This window comes from Palaemon carinicauda, unplaced genomic scaffold (genome assembly GCF_036898095.1).
Source record: "Palaemon carinicauda isolate YSFRI2023 unplaced genomic scaffold, ASM3689809v2 scaffold7, whole genome shotgun sequence".
Taxonomy (NCBI): Eukaryota; Metazoa; Arthropoda; class Malacostraca; order Decapoda; family Palaemonidae; genus Palaemon; species Palaemon carinicauda.
The window spans coordinates 397,273-415,000 of record NW_027171982.1 but is presented as its reverse complement, the minus strand read 5'-3'; the positions used below and the strand labels follow the sequence as shown (position 1 = coordinate 415,000).

The following is a 17,728-nucleotide window of genomic DNA, read 5'->3' as shown; positions in this document are numbered from 1 at the left end:
TCCATGGGCTGGAGGATAGAGGTGGTATTTGGTGGAAGATACAGCACCTTTATGAACTTGAATTCATCGAAGATATCATCTTCAAGTCCGGGGGGGTGAGCGGGTGCATTGTCAAGGCATAGCAGGCACTTTAAAGGCAATTTCTGCTCATGAAGATACTTCTTCACAGAAGGACCGAAAACTTGGTTTACCTATTGCACAAAGAATTGCCTAGTGACCCAGGCCTTCGAGTTGGATCGCCAGAAAACATGAAGCTGATCCTTATCGACATTGTGTGCTTTAAAGGCCCTAGGGTTCTCTGAATGGTAAACAAGCAAAGGCTTGGCACATAAAGCAAGAGTCAACCGATCCTTCATTGGCTTATGCCCAGGCAATTTCTTCTCTTCGGCAGTGATGTAGGTTCGACTCGGCATCTTCTTCCAAAACAGCCCGGTTTCATCACAATTGAACACCTGCTGCTCTACGTAGCCTTCTTCCTTTACGATATTTTCGAAGTTCTTAACAAAGTCAGCTGCAGCCTTTGTGTCCGCACTAGCAGCCTCTCCGTGGCGAACAACTGAATGAATCCCGGACCGTTTCTTAAATTTCTCGAACCAGCCACGAGATGCCTTGAAATCATCTGAGGAAGGCTCGGTTGAACTCTCCCCAGCATCACCCACAGAGCTCTCCTCCTTCAAGTCCGTAAAGATGGCGTGCGCCTTCTCGCAGATAACGGTTTCGGTGATGGTGTCGCCAACGATCTCTCTATCCTTAATCCACACTAGTAGAAGTCATTCCATCTCTTCTATGATAGGGGTACGGCGTTTGGAAATTATAGTGATCCCCTTAGAACGTTTCACTGCTTTAATGGCTTCCTTCTGTTTAAGGATTGTAGAGATCGTCGACATATTACGGCCATACTGTTTAGCAAGTTCACTCACGCGGATGCCACGCTCATGTTTTTCAATAATTTCCTGCTTAATTTCTATAGAAAGCATTTCCTTCTTCCTTTTTTCACCACTACCACTGGCAAAACTAAGCCTCTTGGGACCCATACTTTACGTAAATTATCGTTAATGGATGCACGTAAAAAATCACGATTAAATCACAGTTAATATCAGAACGCACAGAGCACAACCGCAAGAAGCCGACGAAAACTGAGGACTGACCCAAGCCGCGCTAATTGAGCGTCCCTCCGAGGTCGATGTGCTGCCTTCTATCAGCGGAAATAAAAAACACTTCAGGCACTATGAACACCGACTACGCGTACGAGTATTGTTTACTTCGGGTGTCGAAAAAAACATTCGGGTGTAGAGTCGGAACGTGTTCGAATTGTACTTCGTGTGTCGAAATAAAATTCGGGTGTAGAGTCAAAAATTTGCTCGAATTTTACTTCGGATGTTGGAAAATTCGGATGTAGATACGTTCGGATGTAGAGGTTCCACTGTGTGTATATATATATATATATATATACATAATACCTATATATATATATATATATAATATATATATATACATATACATAATACCTATATATATATATATATACATATATATATATATATATATACATATATATATACATATATATATATATATATATACATATATATATATACATATATATATATATACATATATATATATATATATATATACATATATATATATACATATATATATACATATATATATATATATATATATATATATACATATATATATATATATATACTATATATATATATATATATTACATACATATATATATACATATATATATACATATATATATATACATATATATATATATATATACATATACATATATATATATATATATATACATATACATATATATATATATATATACATATACATATATATATATATATATATACATATATATACATATACATATATATATATATATATATACATATACATATACATATATATACATATACATATACATATATATATATATATATATACATATACATATATATATATATATATACATATATATATATATACATATATATATATATATATATACATATATATATACATATATATATATATATATACATATATATATATATATGTATATACATATATATATATATATATATGTAAACAAGGTAAGAATTTCAATTTTAAGGGGTCGCGATCTTAATTTTCGGCATCAGGATATATTGTGCCATGACCACGAATAAGGCGTGATCAAGTTGTGATAAGTTTTGTTATGTAATATAGCCATATTGGCATAAAATCAGTGATAATACGGAGTGCGTAAACAACAATGGAGTGGTTTGGGGTGCCCGCTAAATAATTTTATGGTGTGTTCTCGACTCGGACAATTTTTGACGGTTCATGCAAATTAAGTGTACTGGAAAAACCACTTAAAAAGTGAATGATTGCATAGTTCTTACAACTATAATGTACCATATGTGAGATAAAGCCATGGAAAAGGCTGGAAATGGGTGTTTGCCACGGTTAAATATCGAGTGATTTTTCGAAGTGTTTTATTGATGGAAGTGAATTATTTTTAGCATTAATATGTGCCCCCATTAGTGTTTACTTTTCCAAATTGAAATATTTAACCTAGGCCAATTGTTTATATTTTTTACGAATTTTTAAAAAAATTATGTGCGTGGTCTCGACTCGAACAATGTGCACGTGCTGTCCGAGTCGAGAACACGGAGGTATAAGAAGCAATAAATTTTTTTTTTTTAAATGACTCTGTCAATCACTCTCATTTTAACCTAACACCAATATTAATACTATATATTAACTCTTATAAAATTATTGATGGTTTAAAATAATTAAATATGGGTGATTGCCAAAGTCAAACATAGAGTCAGTTTTGAGCTATTTTTTTTTGTGCAAATTAATTTTTTTTAGAATTAATATGTGGCCCCCAATAGTGTTTAGTCTTCCAAATTGAAATATTTAACCTAGGCCAATTTTTTAATTTTTAATATTTTTTTTAAAAAGCAAGGTCCGTGTTCTCGACTCGGACAGGTTTGTCCGGGTCGAGAACACGGAGGTATAAGAAGCAATAAATCTTTTTTTTTAAAATGACTCTGTCAATCACTCTCATTTTAACCTAAAACCAATATTAATACTATATATTAACTCTTATAAAATTATTGATGGTTTAAAATAATTAAATATGGGTGATTGCCAAAGTCAAACATAGAGTCAGTTTTGAGCTATTTTTTTTTGTGCAAATTATTTTTTTTTAGAATTAATATGTGCCCCCCAATAGTGTTTAGTCTTCCAAATTGAAATATTTAACCTAGGCCAATTTTTTAATTTTTAAAAATTATTAAAAAATGCAAGGTCCGTGTTCTCGACTCGGACAGGTTTGTCAGGGTAGAGAACACGGAGAATTTTTATTTTTCTAAAATTTATTAATTGGTCAGGCAATAGAATTTTAACATGGAACAAATATCAATACTGTTTATTACCTCGTATAAAGTTATTGATTGTCTAAACTAACAAATTATGGGTTTTTGAAAAGGTCAAAATATTTTTTCATTATGAACTTATAGACAATATTCATTAGCCTAGCCTATGTCTCTAATGCCATTTATCTCTTTCAGATCCTTCGTGACTCCCAGCCATGCCTCGCAACTACCAGCCAAGGAACATCCTAACCACGGATAGGACCAACTTAGATAAGGCATTTTACCACCGCCTAGAGACTGGTTGTAGCATCCGCACTGCGTGCAACCTTTTTGGAGTTAAAGTTTCGACTCTTGGGGTAAGCTTGAATAAATCTAAGCCCTCTTAAATTCTATGTGTAGGCTAAGAACTTTAGGCTACTTTTCATTTAGGCTAGCCTACCCTATCGGGCCTATGCTCCCCACTTTACCTTTGTTTTATTTTTTTCAGGATGCTTTCACTCGGTCCATCAAGGAGAGTGATGGGAGGACGTTTGTGCCTAAGCATCAGAACGTCAAAAAGGTTTTCACCGATGCGCAGGAACGCTTGATCGAGGAATACTCTATCGAGATCGCGCGGATGTTCTACGGCCTGCCAACGAGAGCTTTCAGGAGGATGATCCTGAAGTATGCAGAGGCTGTTGGCAGCCCGTCTATTCCTGATGCCTGGAAGAGGGAAGGTATGGCCACCCGTGACTGGTATTACGGGTATATGTTCCGTCATCCAAGGCTTGCATTGAAGGCTCCGGAGGGCATGTCACTTTCGTGCGCGATGGCTTTCAACCGCGTAAACGTTGAAGTCTTCTTCAAGGCTTACGTGGAAGCTGTCGAGCGACACAGTTTCATGCCAGCCAGGATCTTCAACTTGGATGAGAGTGGCTTGTCCACTGTGATGAAGCCATGTAAGGTTGTTTGCGAGAGAGGTCGTCCTGTTGCTTCGCAGGTTGCTCGGGAGAGAGGTAATCATATGACTTTCGTGGGGATTGTTAATGCTGCAGGGCATGGTTTCCCTCCAGTGTTTATCATCGCACGAAAGAAGATGAATGCTGATTTTCAGAGAGGGACTACTCCTGGAACCACAGTGCTCTTGCAGGCTAACGGTTGGATGGACCATGAGCGTTTCGTGCAGACACTCGAGCATCTCCATAAGGTGTCTTATTCTTCAGTGGAGAATAAGATACTGCTGATAATGGACAATGCCGAGTGTCACATGAGCATTCATGTGGTTGAGTATGCGATACAGCATGGCATCGTAATTGTCACGCTGCCACCTCATACTACAGCCAAACTCGAGCCATTAGATGTAAGTGTCTTTGGCCCCTTCAAGTCTGTCCTGCGATCCATTCAGGACGATTTTAAACTTTCAAACCCTCACGTGCCCATCACGGAACATATGTTGCCAGAGATGGCGTGCAAGGCCTGGGACAAGGTTTGTAATGTCACCAACATCACCAATGGGTTTCGCGCTACTGGCATCTTTCCCGTCAACCGCAACATCTTTCCAGATGATGCGTTTGCTGGGGCAGAAGTCACAGAGCAGGCCCTTCCTGATGATGATGATGATTTGCCACAAACTGTTGCCGCACCCTTGACACCAGTTCCATCGGAGCCTGACCAACCTCAGCCTGGACCATCTGGAATAGGTAGGATGTCACCAGCCTTCTCTGCTTCAGCGTCTAGGGCTAACACTCCTAAAGCTGCACTCCAACCTCGGCAGACTCCAACTCCAACACCTTCATCTCCTCCAATTCCCGACGTCACTCCCGAAGCTGTGCAGCCCTACCCGAAGGCTCGTCCCCGCCCTGCTGCTAGAGGGCGCAAGAAGATCCGCGCCTGCATCCTGACTGAGGATGAGGAGGCTCTTAGCCAGCTGCGGGACAAGGAGGAGAAGAAAGCAGCCAGAGAGGAGAAGAAGCGGAGGTTGCAGGAGAAGAAGAGAGGGCAGGAGGCACGACAGGCGGCTAAGAGGAGGAAGTCTGAGCCAGTTGAGGCGAGCAGCAGTGATGAGGAGGCTATCGACAATCCTGCACTCTGTGACGACTCATCTGAATATTCAGATGAGATTGCAGAAGAGCTCGAGTTTGATGCTGCCTCCTATCCATTCGTCCAGAAGGAGCCAGAGGGGAGGGACTTTTTTTTAATATTTCAAAATCTGTAGCCTAGCCTAGGCTAGATTATGTTCATCTATTGCATAAGTAGGCTATGTCTAGAAGAAAATTTCTATTTAATTGTCAAATTTAGTATCCGAGCTGAATGGCTTGGTTTTAAAGCCAAATTCCTTATTCATTCATTCCATAGGCTAGGCTATTCATTCTTTTTTTTCATATTTCAAAATCTGTAGCCTAGGCTATCCTAGCCTAGATTATGTTCATCTATTGCATAAGTAGCCTAGCCTAAGTCTAGAAGAAAATTTCTATTTAATTGTCAAATTTAGTAGCCGAGCTGAATGGCTTGGTTTTAAAGCCAAATTCCTTATTCATTCATTCCATAGGCTAGGCTATTCATTCTTTTTTTCATTTTTTCCCCCAGGTGGGTGACTTTGTCCTGGTCCAGCTTCTCTTCCAGGGGAAGAGGTCTGAGGAGCTTGTCCACTTTGTGGGCAAGGTCATTTCCCTGGAGGAAGACGGGCAGCAGCTGCAGTTGGACTTCCTCAGGATAAGGTCGCCCTTGCTGAAGGACACCTTCCACTTCCCAGCCATCGGGGATGTCACAGTGTCGACCGCAGCAGGGTGTTGGGGGTCCTCACAGTCAGCACGGGGACCACCCAACGACAAGCAAACCTCATCAAGGTCCTCCCTCCCTTGAGGGACTTTAACATGCATTAGTTTTAAGTCATTCACTTTAAAATGCATTAGTTTTAAGTCATTCACTTTAAGATTCATTAGTTTTAAGTCATTCACTTTAACATGCATTAGTTTTAAGTCATTCACTTTAACATGCATTAGTTTTAAGTCATTCAGTTTCCCATTTTTGTTTAATATATATATTTTTGTATTACATTGAGATTTTGCTACCAATTGTTTTATTCCACCTTTCAGTGTCATGTTCTGGATGTTTTTACTAAAAAAAAATATAAAACATTGGTTTAAGTGTGTTTTTGGTGGACCAAAACATCCGTCCGGGTTGAGACCACAACCCCGTCCGGGTCGTGACCACGCGGTCTCGACCCGGACAGAGAATTTTGGATTTTAAAACGGCTGTAAAACCCAAAATATAATATCTACAGATATGAAACTCATAGCATAAGATGGGGCATTAGTTAAACTTTCTTTTAAGCACAAAATCTCTCCTGTAGCTCAATAACTTTTTTTTCTATGAATATTATTCATTTTACTGTCCAGGTCGTGAACACATCACCCTATATATATATATATATATATACATACATACATATATACATATATACATACATATATATATATATATATATATATATATACATACATACATACATACATACATACATACATATATATACATACATACATACATACATACATACATATATATATATATATATATATGGGTACTCAGATGACGCCATATGCGACGCCATCTTGGCTGACGTCATCACCGCCCGCCAACTACATTCCTTTTGTAGTAGCGTGTCTGACCAGGTGTTTTTCCCAGTTGTTTCACTATTTTCTGCAGCCATGTCGCAATCTTCAGCTTCTCCTGTCTCTGGAAAGTTGAGTATTTAATTCTTATACTGTACTGTATAAATTACCTCTGGCTGTTAAGTAACGCTTTTCTATCGAAATATACTGTGTTTTGTGGCGGAGCTATTGCCTAACCGGAGGCGTCGCGGACGCTGTAGTTCGCATCGCATGCTTTATTTAATCAGCCAGAACGATTGTCCCGGTTTCTTAACTAAGTATCAGTATTAGTTATTTAGTCTTCATTGCTAGGAATTAGTTATATTATGCCGATAGTATTCTTTAATTTTGGTGAGTGTAGGTAGCTGATTTTACGCTGCTTGAGATGCTAGACTAGACGCCTGGGCATGGTAGCCTAGGCGCTTTAGTTTACTTTCATGCATGATATAATATGTGTTCCTGGTGTTATTTAATTAAATGAAGATACTGGGCAATCATACATATAAGATTCAGTAATTGCACATTGGTTTTTCCTCCTTCTAGAGAATATATAAGAGGTTTTGATGAATAAGGTAATCGATTCCCCTGCCCCTAACCTAGTGGCCTAGGGGCTTTTATATACTTTCGCACCTCCCCGGTTACCTTTACATATAAGGTAATCTCTCCTCCCTCTGAGGTAGCCTAGGCTACATCCTAGCCCTCCTTGCCTTGAATTGTGATTCTGGTAAGGTTAGGCTAGGATTTTCTTCCCCTTTCCAGAGCCATAGTACATGAGCTTTGAGTTTGGGTCAGAACCTCAGAGTACCCGTCGTTTGCCCCCAGCTACTCCAATAGGTGAATGAACTCTCCTGTTGGTCCCTGCTGGACGGCAAAGGGGGGGCTCCGCTCCCCACCCTAGACCACACCTGGAAGGGTTACTAGACCCCTCCTCCCTGTGGCCTATCGACTTGTCCTGCGTTTGCCTTCTCTGGGCTAGGAGATATGCATTCCCTAGCCTAGCTTAGGCAGGCTTAAGGATTCTGTTTCTTTATAGTTTGGGACGGCCTGACAATACCGTTCCCTTACTGTCCTAACCCACCCTAGGCTGGAGAATGAACTCTCCCTATACCTGGGTGGTGCAGGTACCGAAACAGAGTTCTCTTTTAGGGTGCTGGGGAAGGCTTACACCAACCCCTACACCCCTATAGAGGACCTTTTCCCCTCCCCCCATCTGTCCTTTGGTGATGGCCTAGCCATCACACCCTTGTCCACCGTCCTACAACTCATCGAGTACCGGTGGGTTGTGGGGTCGGCCCGGTCTTTCGCCTGCTGGGCCAAGCCGTTCAGCTTCCCTTGCATGATACTGCTATGGGATAGCATAGCGGCAGGTCTATCTGCCGGCGGGAGACCTCCCTGCTATCTTAGAGCGTTCCTCTGACCTACCTTGGATCGCCACCCACAACCCTTGCCAACCTATGGCAGAGCTGCGTCTGGATGGAAGCCTGATCATATGCTCTTCCTTCCATTTGAACGCTCCTTCTCGAGGAAGGCGAGGTTAGGGTAGTGAGCTCCTGCCCTTCCCTCCCCTTCCTTCACGTGGAGAGGGTATCCCTGCACACGATGCCGCTTCCAGCAATAGCGGAGCTCCTCGTGTATTTGCGGGATGAAATGTGCCTTTCAGTTTCGGCTGTGAAAGGCTATCTCTCAGCCTTAGGTCTTGCCCTCAGGCTCAAAGGATAGACATTTCTCCCTCGCTGGAACTCTCTCTCCTCATACGAAGCCATGTCCTCTCCTGCCCTCAGTTGGAAGTGAAACCTCCTCCTTGGAACGTGGTTCCAGTCCTCAAGTCTCTAAAGAGACCTCCCTACGAACCACTACGTAAGGCCCCAGATCACCACCTTACCGAGTAGACAGTGTTCCTGCTAGCCTTATCATCGGCCAAGCGAGTTACATGGTCTCTCATACGACATCGCCCATTCAAGGGGATATGGGGAGGTAACGTTCAGGTTCATCCCTGAGTTTTGTTGCCAAGACTCAGAACCCGGGAGTGCCGGACCCGCGGTTCGACTCTTTCCAGGTTTCGAGTCTCCGTCCTATAACAGATGTCCCAGACCATCTCCTACCTTGCCAGTAGGGAGTCTGAGGTGGTGTCTTAAGAGAACAGCAGCAGTTTGTCCCCAGGTTCAAGCCTCGTTCGTGGACACTGGGAAAACGAAGAGAAGGGTCACCAGGAATACCATCTCAGCCTGGATTCGCAGGGTGTTACACCTGGCCTTGAATCCTGACCCTTCTCCATCACATCGCCCTAGAGTGCATGATGTCAAGGGCGTAGCTACGTCCCTGCCCTTCAAGAAGCATCATTCAGTGATGCAGGTCCTGCAAGCGTGGGTGTTGAAGCGTCAGACCACCTTCACAGCCCCTTACCTGCAAGACATGACCCACAGGAGGCTCGATACGTTTCTATCGGCTCTGTGGTGGCTGCACAACAGCTGGTCTAAACCTCAGGCTCCTTAATGGACAAGTAGCAGAAGGTTGAGGGCATTGTTACCTGGTGTTAGTCTGCATGAATGAAAAGATCTGTCTGGCCCTTATTCTTTTCTTCATCCTCTCCTCCCTTGGAGAAAGCAGCATCCTGGGTTCTCTGCACAGTTGACCTCAAACCACTGCAGGTAGACCATGCTTCCTTGTGTTCCTAGTATTAAGTGTAATACTGTCATGTCCCCATACCCTGACGAGGTGGTATTGGGAGAGTCCTAGCCTAGATTTCCTTCTGAGGAACTCCGGGTCAACTTCCTAGGATAAGTCACTTTTCACCTTCGCACACACCTTACGTAGGCCGCGGCAGTTTCACAACCGCTAGCGAGGAGCAGGGATTCTCTATTGTCCGAGTACTTAATCGCTCGAATATGGAATCCCCAGGCAAGCCAAAGCCAGTATGGCCGGGACTTACCACTAAGGGTTAAGTCACCCCATGTAAATAGCGTGGTTTGTATTTCAGTTACGGAACAAATGACAAATTCGTAAATAATTTGTATTTTTCCGAACTATACAAACCTTAGCTATTTCCACATATTTGCCCGCCAGCCCTGTCCCCTAAGATAAGTCCTACCTCTAAGTAAAGTGGAGTTCGCACTGTGTGTGTGATGGGGGAGGGGTAGCAAGCTACCCCTCTCTACCTCCCGCTAACTAGCGGAGGGGTAGTAAACCCTCGTTAAAATTCTTATGGCTCGTCATTCAGCTACGCCGAAGTAATTACCCTATGTAAATAGCTAAGGTTTGTATAGTTAAGAAAAATACAAATTATCTACGAATTTGTCATATTGCACTGGAAGGTGTCAACACCTTTTCACCCTAATTGAAAAGTCCCAATCAATTCACAGTCCATTACAGCATTAGACGACAGGTTTCACCACACTACCTGCCGCGACCACAAAATGTTTCAATGCGTGCACTTGCTTCCCATAATGTTTATAGAAAACTATGGAGGATTTCAAACCAGTGTATGAGTGAAGACGCTCAAACTCCATATACTGAAAGAAGTTCAGTGAGGAAGCAATTTTTCTCAGATCATGACCTGCAGGTGTACTATCAGGATCCGCTCTGCGAATGAAGTAGGTGAGTTTCGCCCTCAGTTGTTTTAGGGATAAGTTTGATCATGAGGTTTCGCCTTTGAAGAGCTGTCCTCCCTTGAAGTCTGAAGTTCTTCAAAGATAGACCTTTAGACACTCTACTGGACATACAGAGACATCTTCCTTCAGAGGGCAGATTCTCCAGGGACCCCACCTTTTGGTGGGTAGCTCGTTTTTTGGCGAGAAAAGTAGGATCAGGAAAGAGATTCAGTTCTCCCACTTCTGTGAACTGAACATGGCCCTCATCTCTTGATAGGGCTACTATTTCACTAACTCTAGCCTCTGAGGCTATAGCAAACAGGAATATGACTTTTTGTGTTAGATCCTTGAGAGAATAATCTTTTTTGTTCAAGGTTGAAGCATAGTGTAAGACTTTGTCCAGAGACCATGAAATGGGCTTCGGAGGGGCTGCTGGTTTAAGTCTAGTGCATGCCTTCGTTATCTTGTTGAAGATTTTGTTCGCCAGGTCCACCTGGAAGGCGTATAGAAGAGGTCTAGTCAAAGCCGACTTACACATAGTTATCGTGGTGGCAGCCAAGTCTTGCTCGTGAAGGTGAATGAGGAAGGACAGGCAGAAGTCTACTGAGATTTCTTTCAGCCTGTTTGCTTTAACAAAAGCAACCCACTTTTTCCAAGACGATTCGTATTGTCTTCTGGTTGACTTTGACTTGTATTCTTCTAAGAAGTCTATACTGCCTTTCGAGATCACAAATCTTTTCTTGACTGCTAAGGCAAGAAAATCATGAGATGAAGGTTTTGGGTTCTCTGTGATGAAGCGAAAACAGTCGACTTCTGAACCAATTGGGATAGAGCTGGGTTCCGCAGAGGGACCAGCCTCAGTTTCAGTTCCTTCACCAGAGGGAACCAATTGCTCTTGGGCCACTTGGGGGCCACTACTGCTGCAGTTCCCTTGAAGGATCTCAGCTTGTTGAGGACTTTCAGCAGGAGATTCGTTGGAGGGAACAGGTAGATCCGGGTCCATCTGTTCAAATCGAGGGACATGGCGTCCGTCGCTTCTGCCAGAGGGTCCCCATATTGGGCTACATATCGAGGTAGTTTCTTGTTGTCGCTCGTCGCGAAGAGGTCGATCTGCAGTTCTGGGACTTTTTCCAAGATGAAGGAGAATGAGTCTGCGTCTAGGGACCATTCTGACTCTATCGGCTTTAGCCTGGATAGAGCGTCCGCCGTCACATTGCGGACCCCTTGTAGGTGAACTGCCGATAAGTGCCATCTCTTCTTTTTGCTAAACTAAAGATGGTTAACATCACATGGTGGATGTGGGGGGATCTCGAGCCTTGTCGGTTCAGACATCTCACTATCACTTCGCTGTCCAAGACCAGCCTGATGTGAGCTGATCTGCGAGGGGATAGTTTCTTCAGCGTCAAGAGGACTGCCATGGCCTCCAGAATATTGATGTGAAAGGTCTTGAACAGGGATGACCAGGTTCCTTGGTTTTTCCTTTGATGGGAGTGACCTCCCCACCCTTCCGTCGAGGCATCCATGTGGATAGTCACTGATGGGGGAGGTGGTTGTAAGGGAACGGTCCTCGTTAGGCTCTTGACCTTCGACCACGGCTTGAGAAGTGATCGTAGCAAGGTCGGTACCGGTCTCTGTAGATATCTTCGAGCGTTTGATGCGTATCTTCTCTAGACTTCTGACGCATCTTTCAGCTGTGCTCTTAGCACTGGGTCTGTTACTGCTGCAAACTGTTGAGAACCCAGTACTCCTTCCTGTTGGCATCTTGAGATCCTGTCGGATTTCAATAGTCTCTTGACAGAACCCGCGATCTCTCTCTTCTTCTTTGGTGGAATGGAGAGGCGGTGTGACTTCTAGACCCAATGGATTCCCAGCCATTGAAACTCCTGAGCTGGAGAGAGGAGAGACTTTTTGTAGTTGATCTTGAATTCTAGATGTTCCAGGGACTCGATCACTTTCTTGGATGCTTGCAGACAAGCCGTCTTGGATGCTGCCCACAGAAGCCAGTCGTCCAGGTATGCTGCTACCTGAACGCCTTCTAGGCGTACTTGTTGCACGACTGCGTCCGCAAGTTTCGTGAAGATCCTTGGGAATATATTTAGTCCGAAGGGCATGGCCCTGAAGACATACTCTGTCTTCTGTAACTTGAATCCTAGGTAGGAGGAGAGGGGGCGGCTGACCGGGAGGTGCCAGTAAGCATCTGCCAGGTCTACTGAGACTGTGTACGCCCCTTTCGGTAACAGGGTCCTGATGTGTTGAAGGGTTAACATCCTGAACTTGTTGTTCTTGATGAATTTGTTGAGTGATGACAAGTCCAGAATGACTCTGAGTTTGCCCGAGTCCTTCTTGGGAACACAGAACAGCCTTCCCTGGAATTTGATGGACTTAGCTTTCCTTATAACTTTCTTGTTCAAGAGTTCTAAGGTATATGCTTCCAGTAAGGGGGTGGAGTGTTGGAAGAATTGAGGATATGAAGGTGGAGATCTGTTTCTTTTCCATCCTAGTCCATTTTTGATTAGGCTGTGGGCCCAGGGATCGAAGGTCCAACGATCCGGAATTGTTGGAGTCTCCCTCCTACCTGGAGCATCTCATTGCTTAGATGGACCTGAGGGCTTGCCACCCTGACCGCATTCTCCCCTGCCTCGTGAGGGGTTTCTTGAGGAGCTCCGTCGAGATCCTCTTCCTTTCGGACGAAAGGAAGTGGTGTGCCTCACAATCCCAGGGTTGAAGGCTGGTGATTGGGCAACCAGCTGTTGAGGCACCACTTGGAAGGTGGTCTGTGGTTGAGCGACCACTTGGGGCATCACGGTCATGGTGACCGTGAGATGTTGCTGAGCAGGCCGAGAAGGTAGTCTTGGCTTCTTTGTCTTCCTCTTGGGTTGGGGACCAGCATCCGCGGAAGACTTCCTCTTTGAGGAGATGCCCCACTTTTGGAGAAGGTTCCTATTCTCCGTGGTGGCTTTCTCTACTACCTCTTGGACCAATTCTTTTGGGAAAAGGTCCTTACCCCAGATACTGGAAGAAATCAGCTTCCTGGGTTTATGTTTCACCATTGCAGCAGCGCACACAAACTCCCTACAGGCTCTCCTGGCCTTCACGAAGGCGTACAGGTCCTTTACGAGGGTGGCCATGTGCATCTTGGCCAGGACAGGGAGCATATCGGGGGTGCCGTTGTGGCCTGCACACATCTCTATGCAGTTCTGGAGGGAAAGAGAAGCGGCTAGTCTCTCTTTAGTCTCTTGCTCCCTTCGCAAGAGAAAGTCCGATAGCTTTGGTAGATTCTCGCTGAACTGCTGTCCCGCGATATCTGCGTCAAGCTTTCCTACTGAGAAGGTTAGGTGGACCTCCCTCCATTCCTTCTCATCTGTGGGCAAGGCCAGAGACAAAGGACTAAACTCCTCTACTATAGGGCATAGTTTGCCTGCCTCAACCGCCTTGAGGGCACTCTGAAAAGCTTCCGACGTGAAGGGGAAGGCTCTCGAAAAATGATATTTTAATTATAAAATAAATTTTTGAATATACTTACCCGGTGAATATATAATAGCTGCTACTCAGCGGCTCGACAGAAAACACACTCAAAAACTCGCGAGCGATCGCTATGAAGGTTGCGGGTGTGACCACCAGCGCCAACTATCGGCCAGATACCACTCTTGCATGTAAACAAACCCTTCAATTCTTCTCGTCCCGCTGCGTCTCTATTGGGGAGGAAGGGAGGGCCTTTAATTTATATATTCACCGGGTAAGTATATTCAAAAATTTATTTTATAATTAAAATATCATTTTTAAATATTTAACTTAGCCGGTGAATATATAATAGCTGATTCACACCCAAGGCGGTGGGTAGAGACCAGAGTTAATCAAGTTTACAGCGTATAAGCTAAGAGTTTTTGACAGTTATCAATATAACAAAACCAAAATATATAGGTACCTGGTAAGGAAGTTGACTTAGACGATTACTCTGCCTTGTAAGTCTGTCTTCCTCACGAAGCCCAGCGATCCTCTTAGGATGCTGAAAGACTCCCAGGAGCAGAAGTATAAAGGGTTGCAACCCATACTAACAGGACCTCATCAAACCCCTAATCTGGGCGCTCTCAAGAAATGACTTTGACCACCCGCCAAATCAACAAGGATGCGAAAGGCTTCTTAGCCTTCCGTACATCCCAAAAAACATTTCAAGAGACAGATTAAAAAGGATATTGGAATTAGGGTAATGTAGTGGTAGAACCCTCACCCACTACTGCACTCGCTGCAACGAATGGACCCAGTGTGTAGCAGTCCTCGTAAAGAGTCTGGACATCTTTTAAGTAAAATGACGCGAACACTGACTTGCTTCTCCAAAAAGTCGCGTCCATAATACTTTGCTGAGATTTATTTTGCTTGAAGGCCACGGAGGTTGCTATAGTTCTAACTTCGTGCGTCTTAACCTTAAGCAACCATCGGTCTTTCTCATTCAAGTGAGAATGAGCTTCTCGTATTAAAAAATCTGATAAAATATGACAAAGCCTTCTTTGACATAGGCAATGATGGTTTCTCAACTGAGCACCATAATGCCTCAGATTTACCTCGTAATGACTTAGTACGAGCTAAATAGAACTTAAGAGCTCTAACAGGACATAATACTCTTTCCAGTTCGTTGCCTACGATCTCTGATAAGCAAGGAATATCAAAAGATTTAGGAAGGACGAGAAGGCAGTTCATTTTTTGGCTTTTTCTGTAGAAAAAACCGATGTTCTTACTGAAGGCATGAAGTTCACTGACCCTTTTAGCCGAAGCCAAGCACACTAGGAAAAGTGTCTTGAGGGTGAGATCCTTCAGGGAGGCTGAATGTAATGGCTCAAACCTGTCTGACATGAGGAACCTTATGACCACGTCTAAGTTCCATCCAGGATTTGCCAAACGACGTTCCTTAGAGGTCTCGAAAGACTTAAGGAGATCTTGGAGATCTTTATTGTTGGAAAGATCTAAGCCTCTATGTCGAAAGACCGAAGCCAACATGCTCCTGTAGCCCTTAATCGTGGGAGCTGAAAGGGAGCGAACCTTTCTCAGATGTAAAAGAAAATCTGCGATTTGGGCTACAGAGGTACTGGACGAGGACACAGATGCTGACTTGCACCAGTCTCAAAAGACTTCCCACTTCGATTGGTATACTAATGGTAGAAGCTCTCCTCACTCTTGCAATCGCACTGGCTGCCTCCTTCGAAAAGCTTCGAGCTCTTGAGAGTCTTTCGATAGACTGAAGGAAGTCAGACGAAGAGCGGGGAGGCTTTGATGGACATTCTTTACGTGGGGCTGACGTAACAGATCTACCCTTAGAGGAAGACTTCTTGGAAAGTCTACCAGCCATTGAAGTACCTCGGTGAACCACTCTCTCGCGGGCCAGAGGGTAGCAACCAACGTCAACCTTGTCCCTTTGTGAGAGGCGAACTTCTGCAGTACCTTGTTGACTATCTTGAATGGTGGGAATGCATATAAGTCCAGAAGAGACCAATCCAGTAGAAACGCGTTTATGTGGATTGCTTCTGTATCTAGGACTGGAGAGCAATAGATTGGTAACCTTTTGGTCAACGAGGAGGCAAAGAGGTCTATGGTGGGTTGACCCCAAGTAGCCCAAAGACTCTTGCCCACGTCCTTGTGGAGGGTCCATTCCGTGTGTATCACCTGACCCCTCCGACTGAGACAGTCTGCCAAGACGTTCAAGTCCCCCTGGATGAATCTCGTCAACAGGGAGATGCCTCGATTTCTTGACCATAAGAGAAGGTCCCTTGCGATCTCGAGCAGCGTGAAGGAGTGTGTGCCTCCTTGCTTGGAGATGTACGCCAAAGTTGTGGTGTTGTCTGAGTTGACCTCTACCACTTAGTTTCGAAGAAGCTTTCGAATATCATCAAGGCCAAGTGGACTGCTAATAGCTCCTTGCCGTTGATGTGCATGCTCTTCTGACTTGAGGTCCACAGACCCGAGCATTCCCGACCGTCCAGGGTCGCACCCCAACCCAAATCCGACGCGTCTGAGAACAACACGTGGTTTGGGTTCTTGACTGCTAGGGATAGTCCCTCTCTCAGACTGATATTGCCGTCCCACCATTTCAGGCATGCCTTTACGGGTTCGGAGACTGGGAATGATACCGTCTCTAACGTCTTGTCCTAGTTCCAGTGAGAGGCTAGATGGAACCGGAGAGGCAGAAGGTGTAGTCTCCCTAGTGAGACAAACTGCTCTAGGGATGAGAGAGTCCCTACGAGACTGTTCCAACTCCTGACTGAACAAACGTTTTCTTTTCAGCATTAGTTGGCCTTCGAGCAGGGCTTGTTCTATTCGATGGCAGACGGAAAAGCCCGAAAAAAAAACTGGACTGCGAATCTCCATCCCCAAATATAGAATAATCTGGGATGGGATCAGTTGGGACTTTTAGGTTGACCAAAAGTCCCAACTCCCTGGCCAGACTCAACGTCCAATGTAGATCCTGCAGACAGCGAAGACTGGACGATGCTCTGAGAAGCCAGACTTCCAAGTACAGGGAGGCTCGGATCCCCGATAGATGGAGGGATTTTGCCACATTCCTCATGAGCCTCGTAAACCCGAGAGGAGCAGGACTGAGGCCAAAGCACAGGGCTCGAAACTGGTACCCCACATTCCTGTAAACAAACCTCAGAAACGGTTGGGAATCCGGGTGTATAAGAATGTGGAAGTATGCCTCCTGAATGTCGAGAGAGACCATCCAGTCGCCTTCCATAAATGCTGTCAAGACAGCCTGGTAGACTTCATCGTGAAGTTTGTCTTGACAATGAACACATTGAGCGCACTTGCCTCTTACGTACTCCTGCAGTGAACATGGCTGCCAGATCATTGGAGCCATCCCTGAGGGACTTGTTCCTGCAGAGAACGTGGCTGTCAGATCATAGGAGCCATCCCTGAAAGCCTTGTTTATGCATGACATAATTGTACAGCAAAACTTCAAACGCTCGAAAATAGCTCTGAAGTCGACTATAAAATCTTGGAGCGTCTCATGGCCAGGCGCCAGGGAGAGTCTATGAGGTTTGAGAAGTCTATCTGGGCAGAGGCAGGAACTCCCAAGCCGAGAACTTCTCTCGTGTCATATCAGACTCTCGCTCTATAAGCCAGC

The 17,728-nt window shown here is 44.3% G+C and overlaps 2 protein-coding genes across 3 annotated transcripts in view; one reads left to right on the top strand and one right to left on the bottom strand.

Moving 5' to 3' along the window:
* Window positions 1-17,728, bottom strand: part of LOC137637386 (protein cereblon-like) — an 839,981-nt gene that overhangs the window by 578,117 nt on the left and 244,136 nt on the right. The window lies entirely within an intron of this gene.
* LOC137637383 (uncharacterized) lies at window positions 3,422-7,598 on the top strand. The gene is made up of 3 exons (XM_068369597.1): window positions 3,422-3,751; window positions 3,883-4,694; window positions 7,571-7,598. Exons 1-3 carry the CDS (start codon window positions 3,611-3,613, stop codon window positions 7,596-7,598), a joined length of 981 nt encoding a protein of 326 aa, XP_068225698.1. The 5' UTR covers window positions 3,422-3,610.

Coding starts and splice junctions, on each gene's coding strand:
- LOC137637383 (XM_068369597.1), top strand. CDS start 3,611: ATGCCTCGCAACTACCAGCCAAGGAACATCCTAACCACGGATAGGACC. Junction 3,752..3,882: donor TTAAAGTTTCGACTCTTGGG/GTAAGCTTGAAT, acceptor TATTTTTTTCAG/GATGCTTTCACTCGGTCCAT. Junction 4,695..7,570: donor CATGGCATCGTAATTGTCAC/GCTGCCACCTCA, acceptor TCCTCCTTCTAG/AGAATATATAAGAGGTTTTG.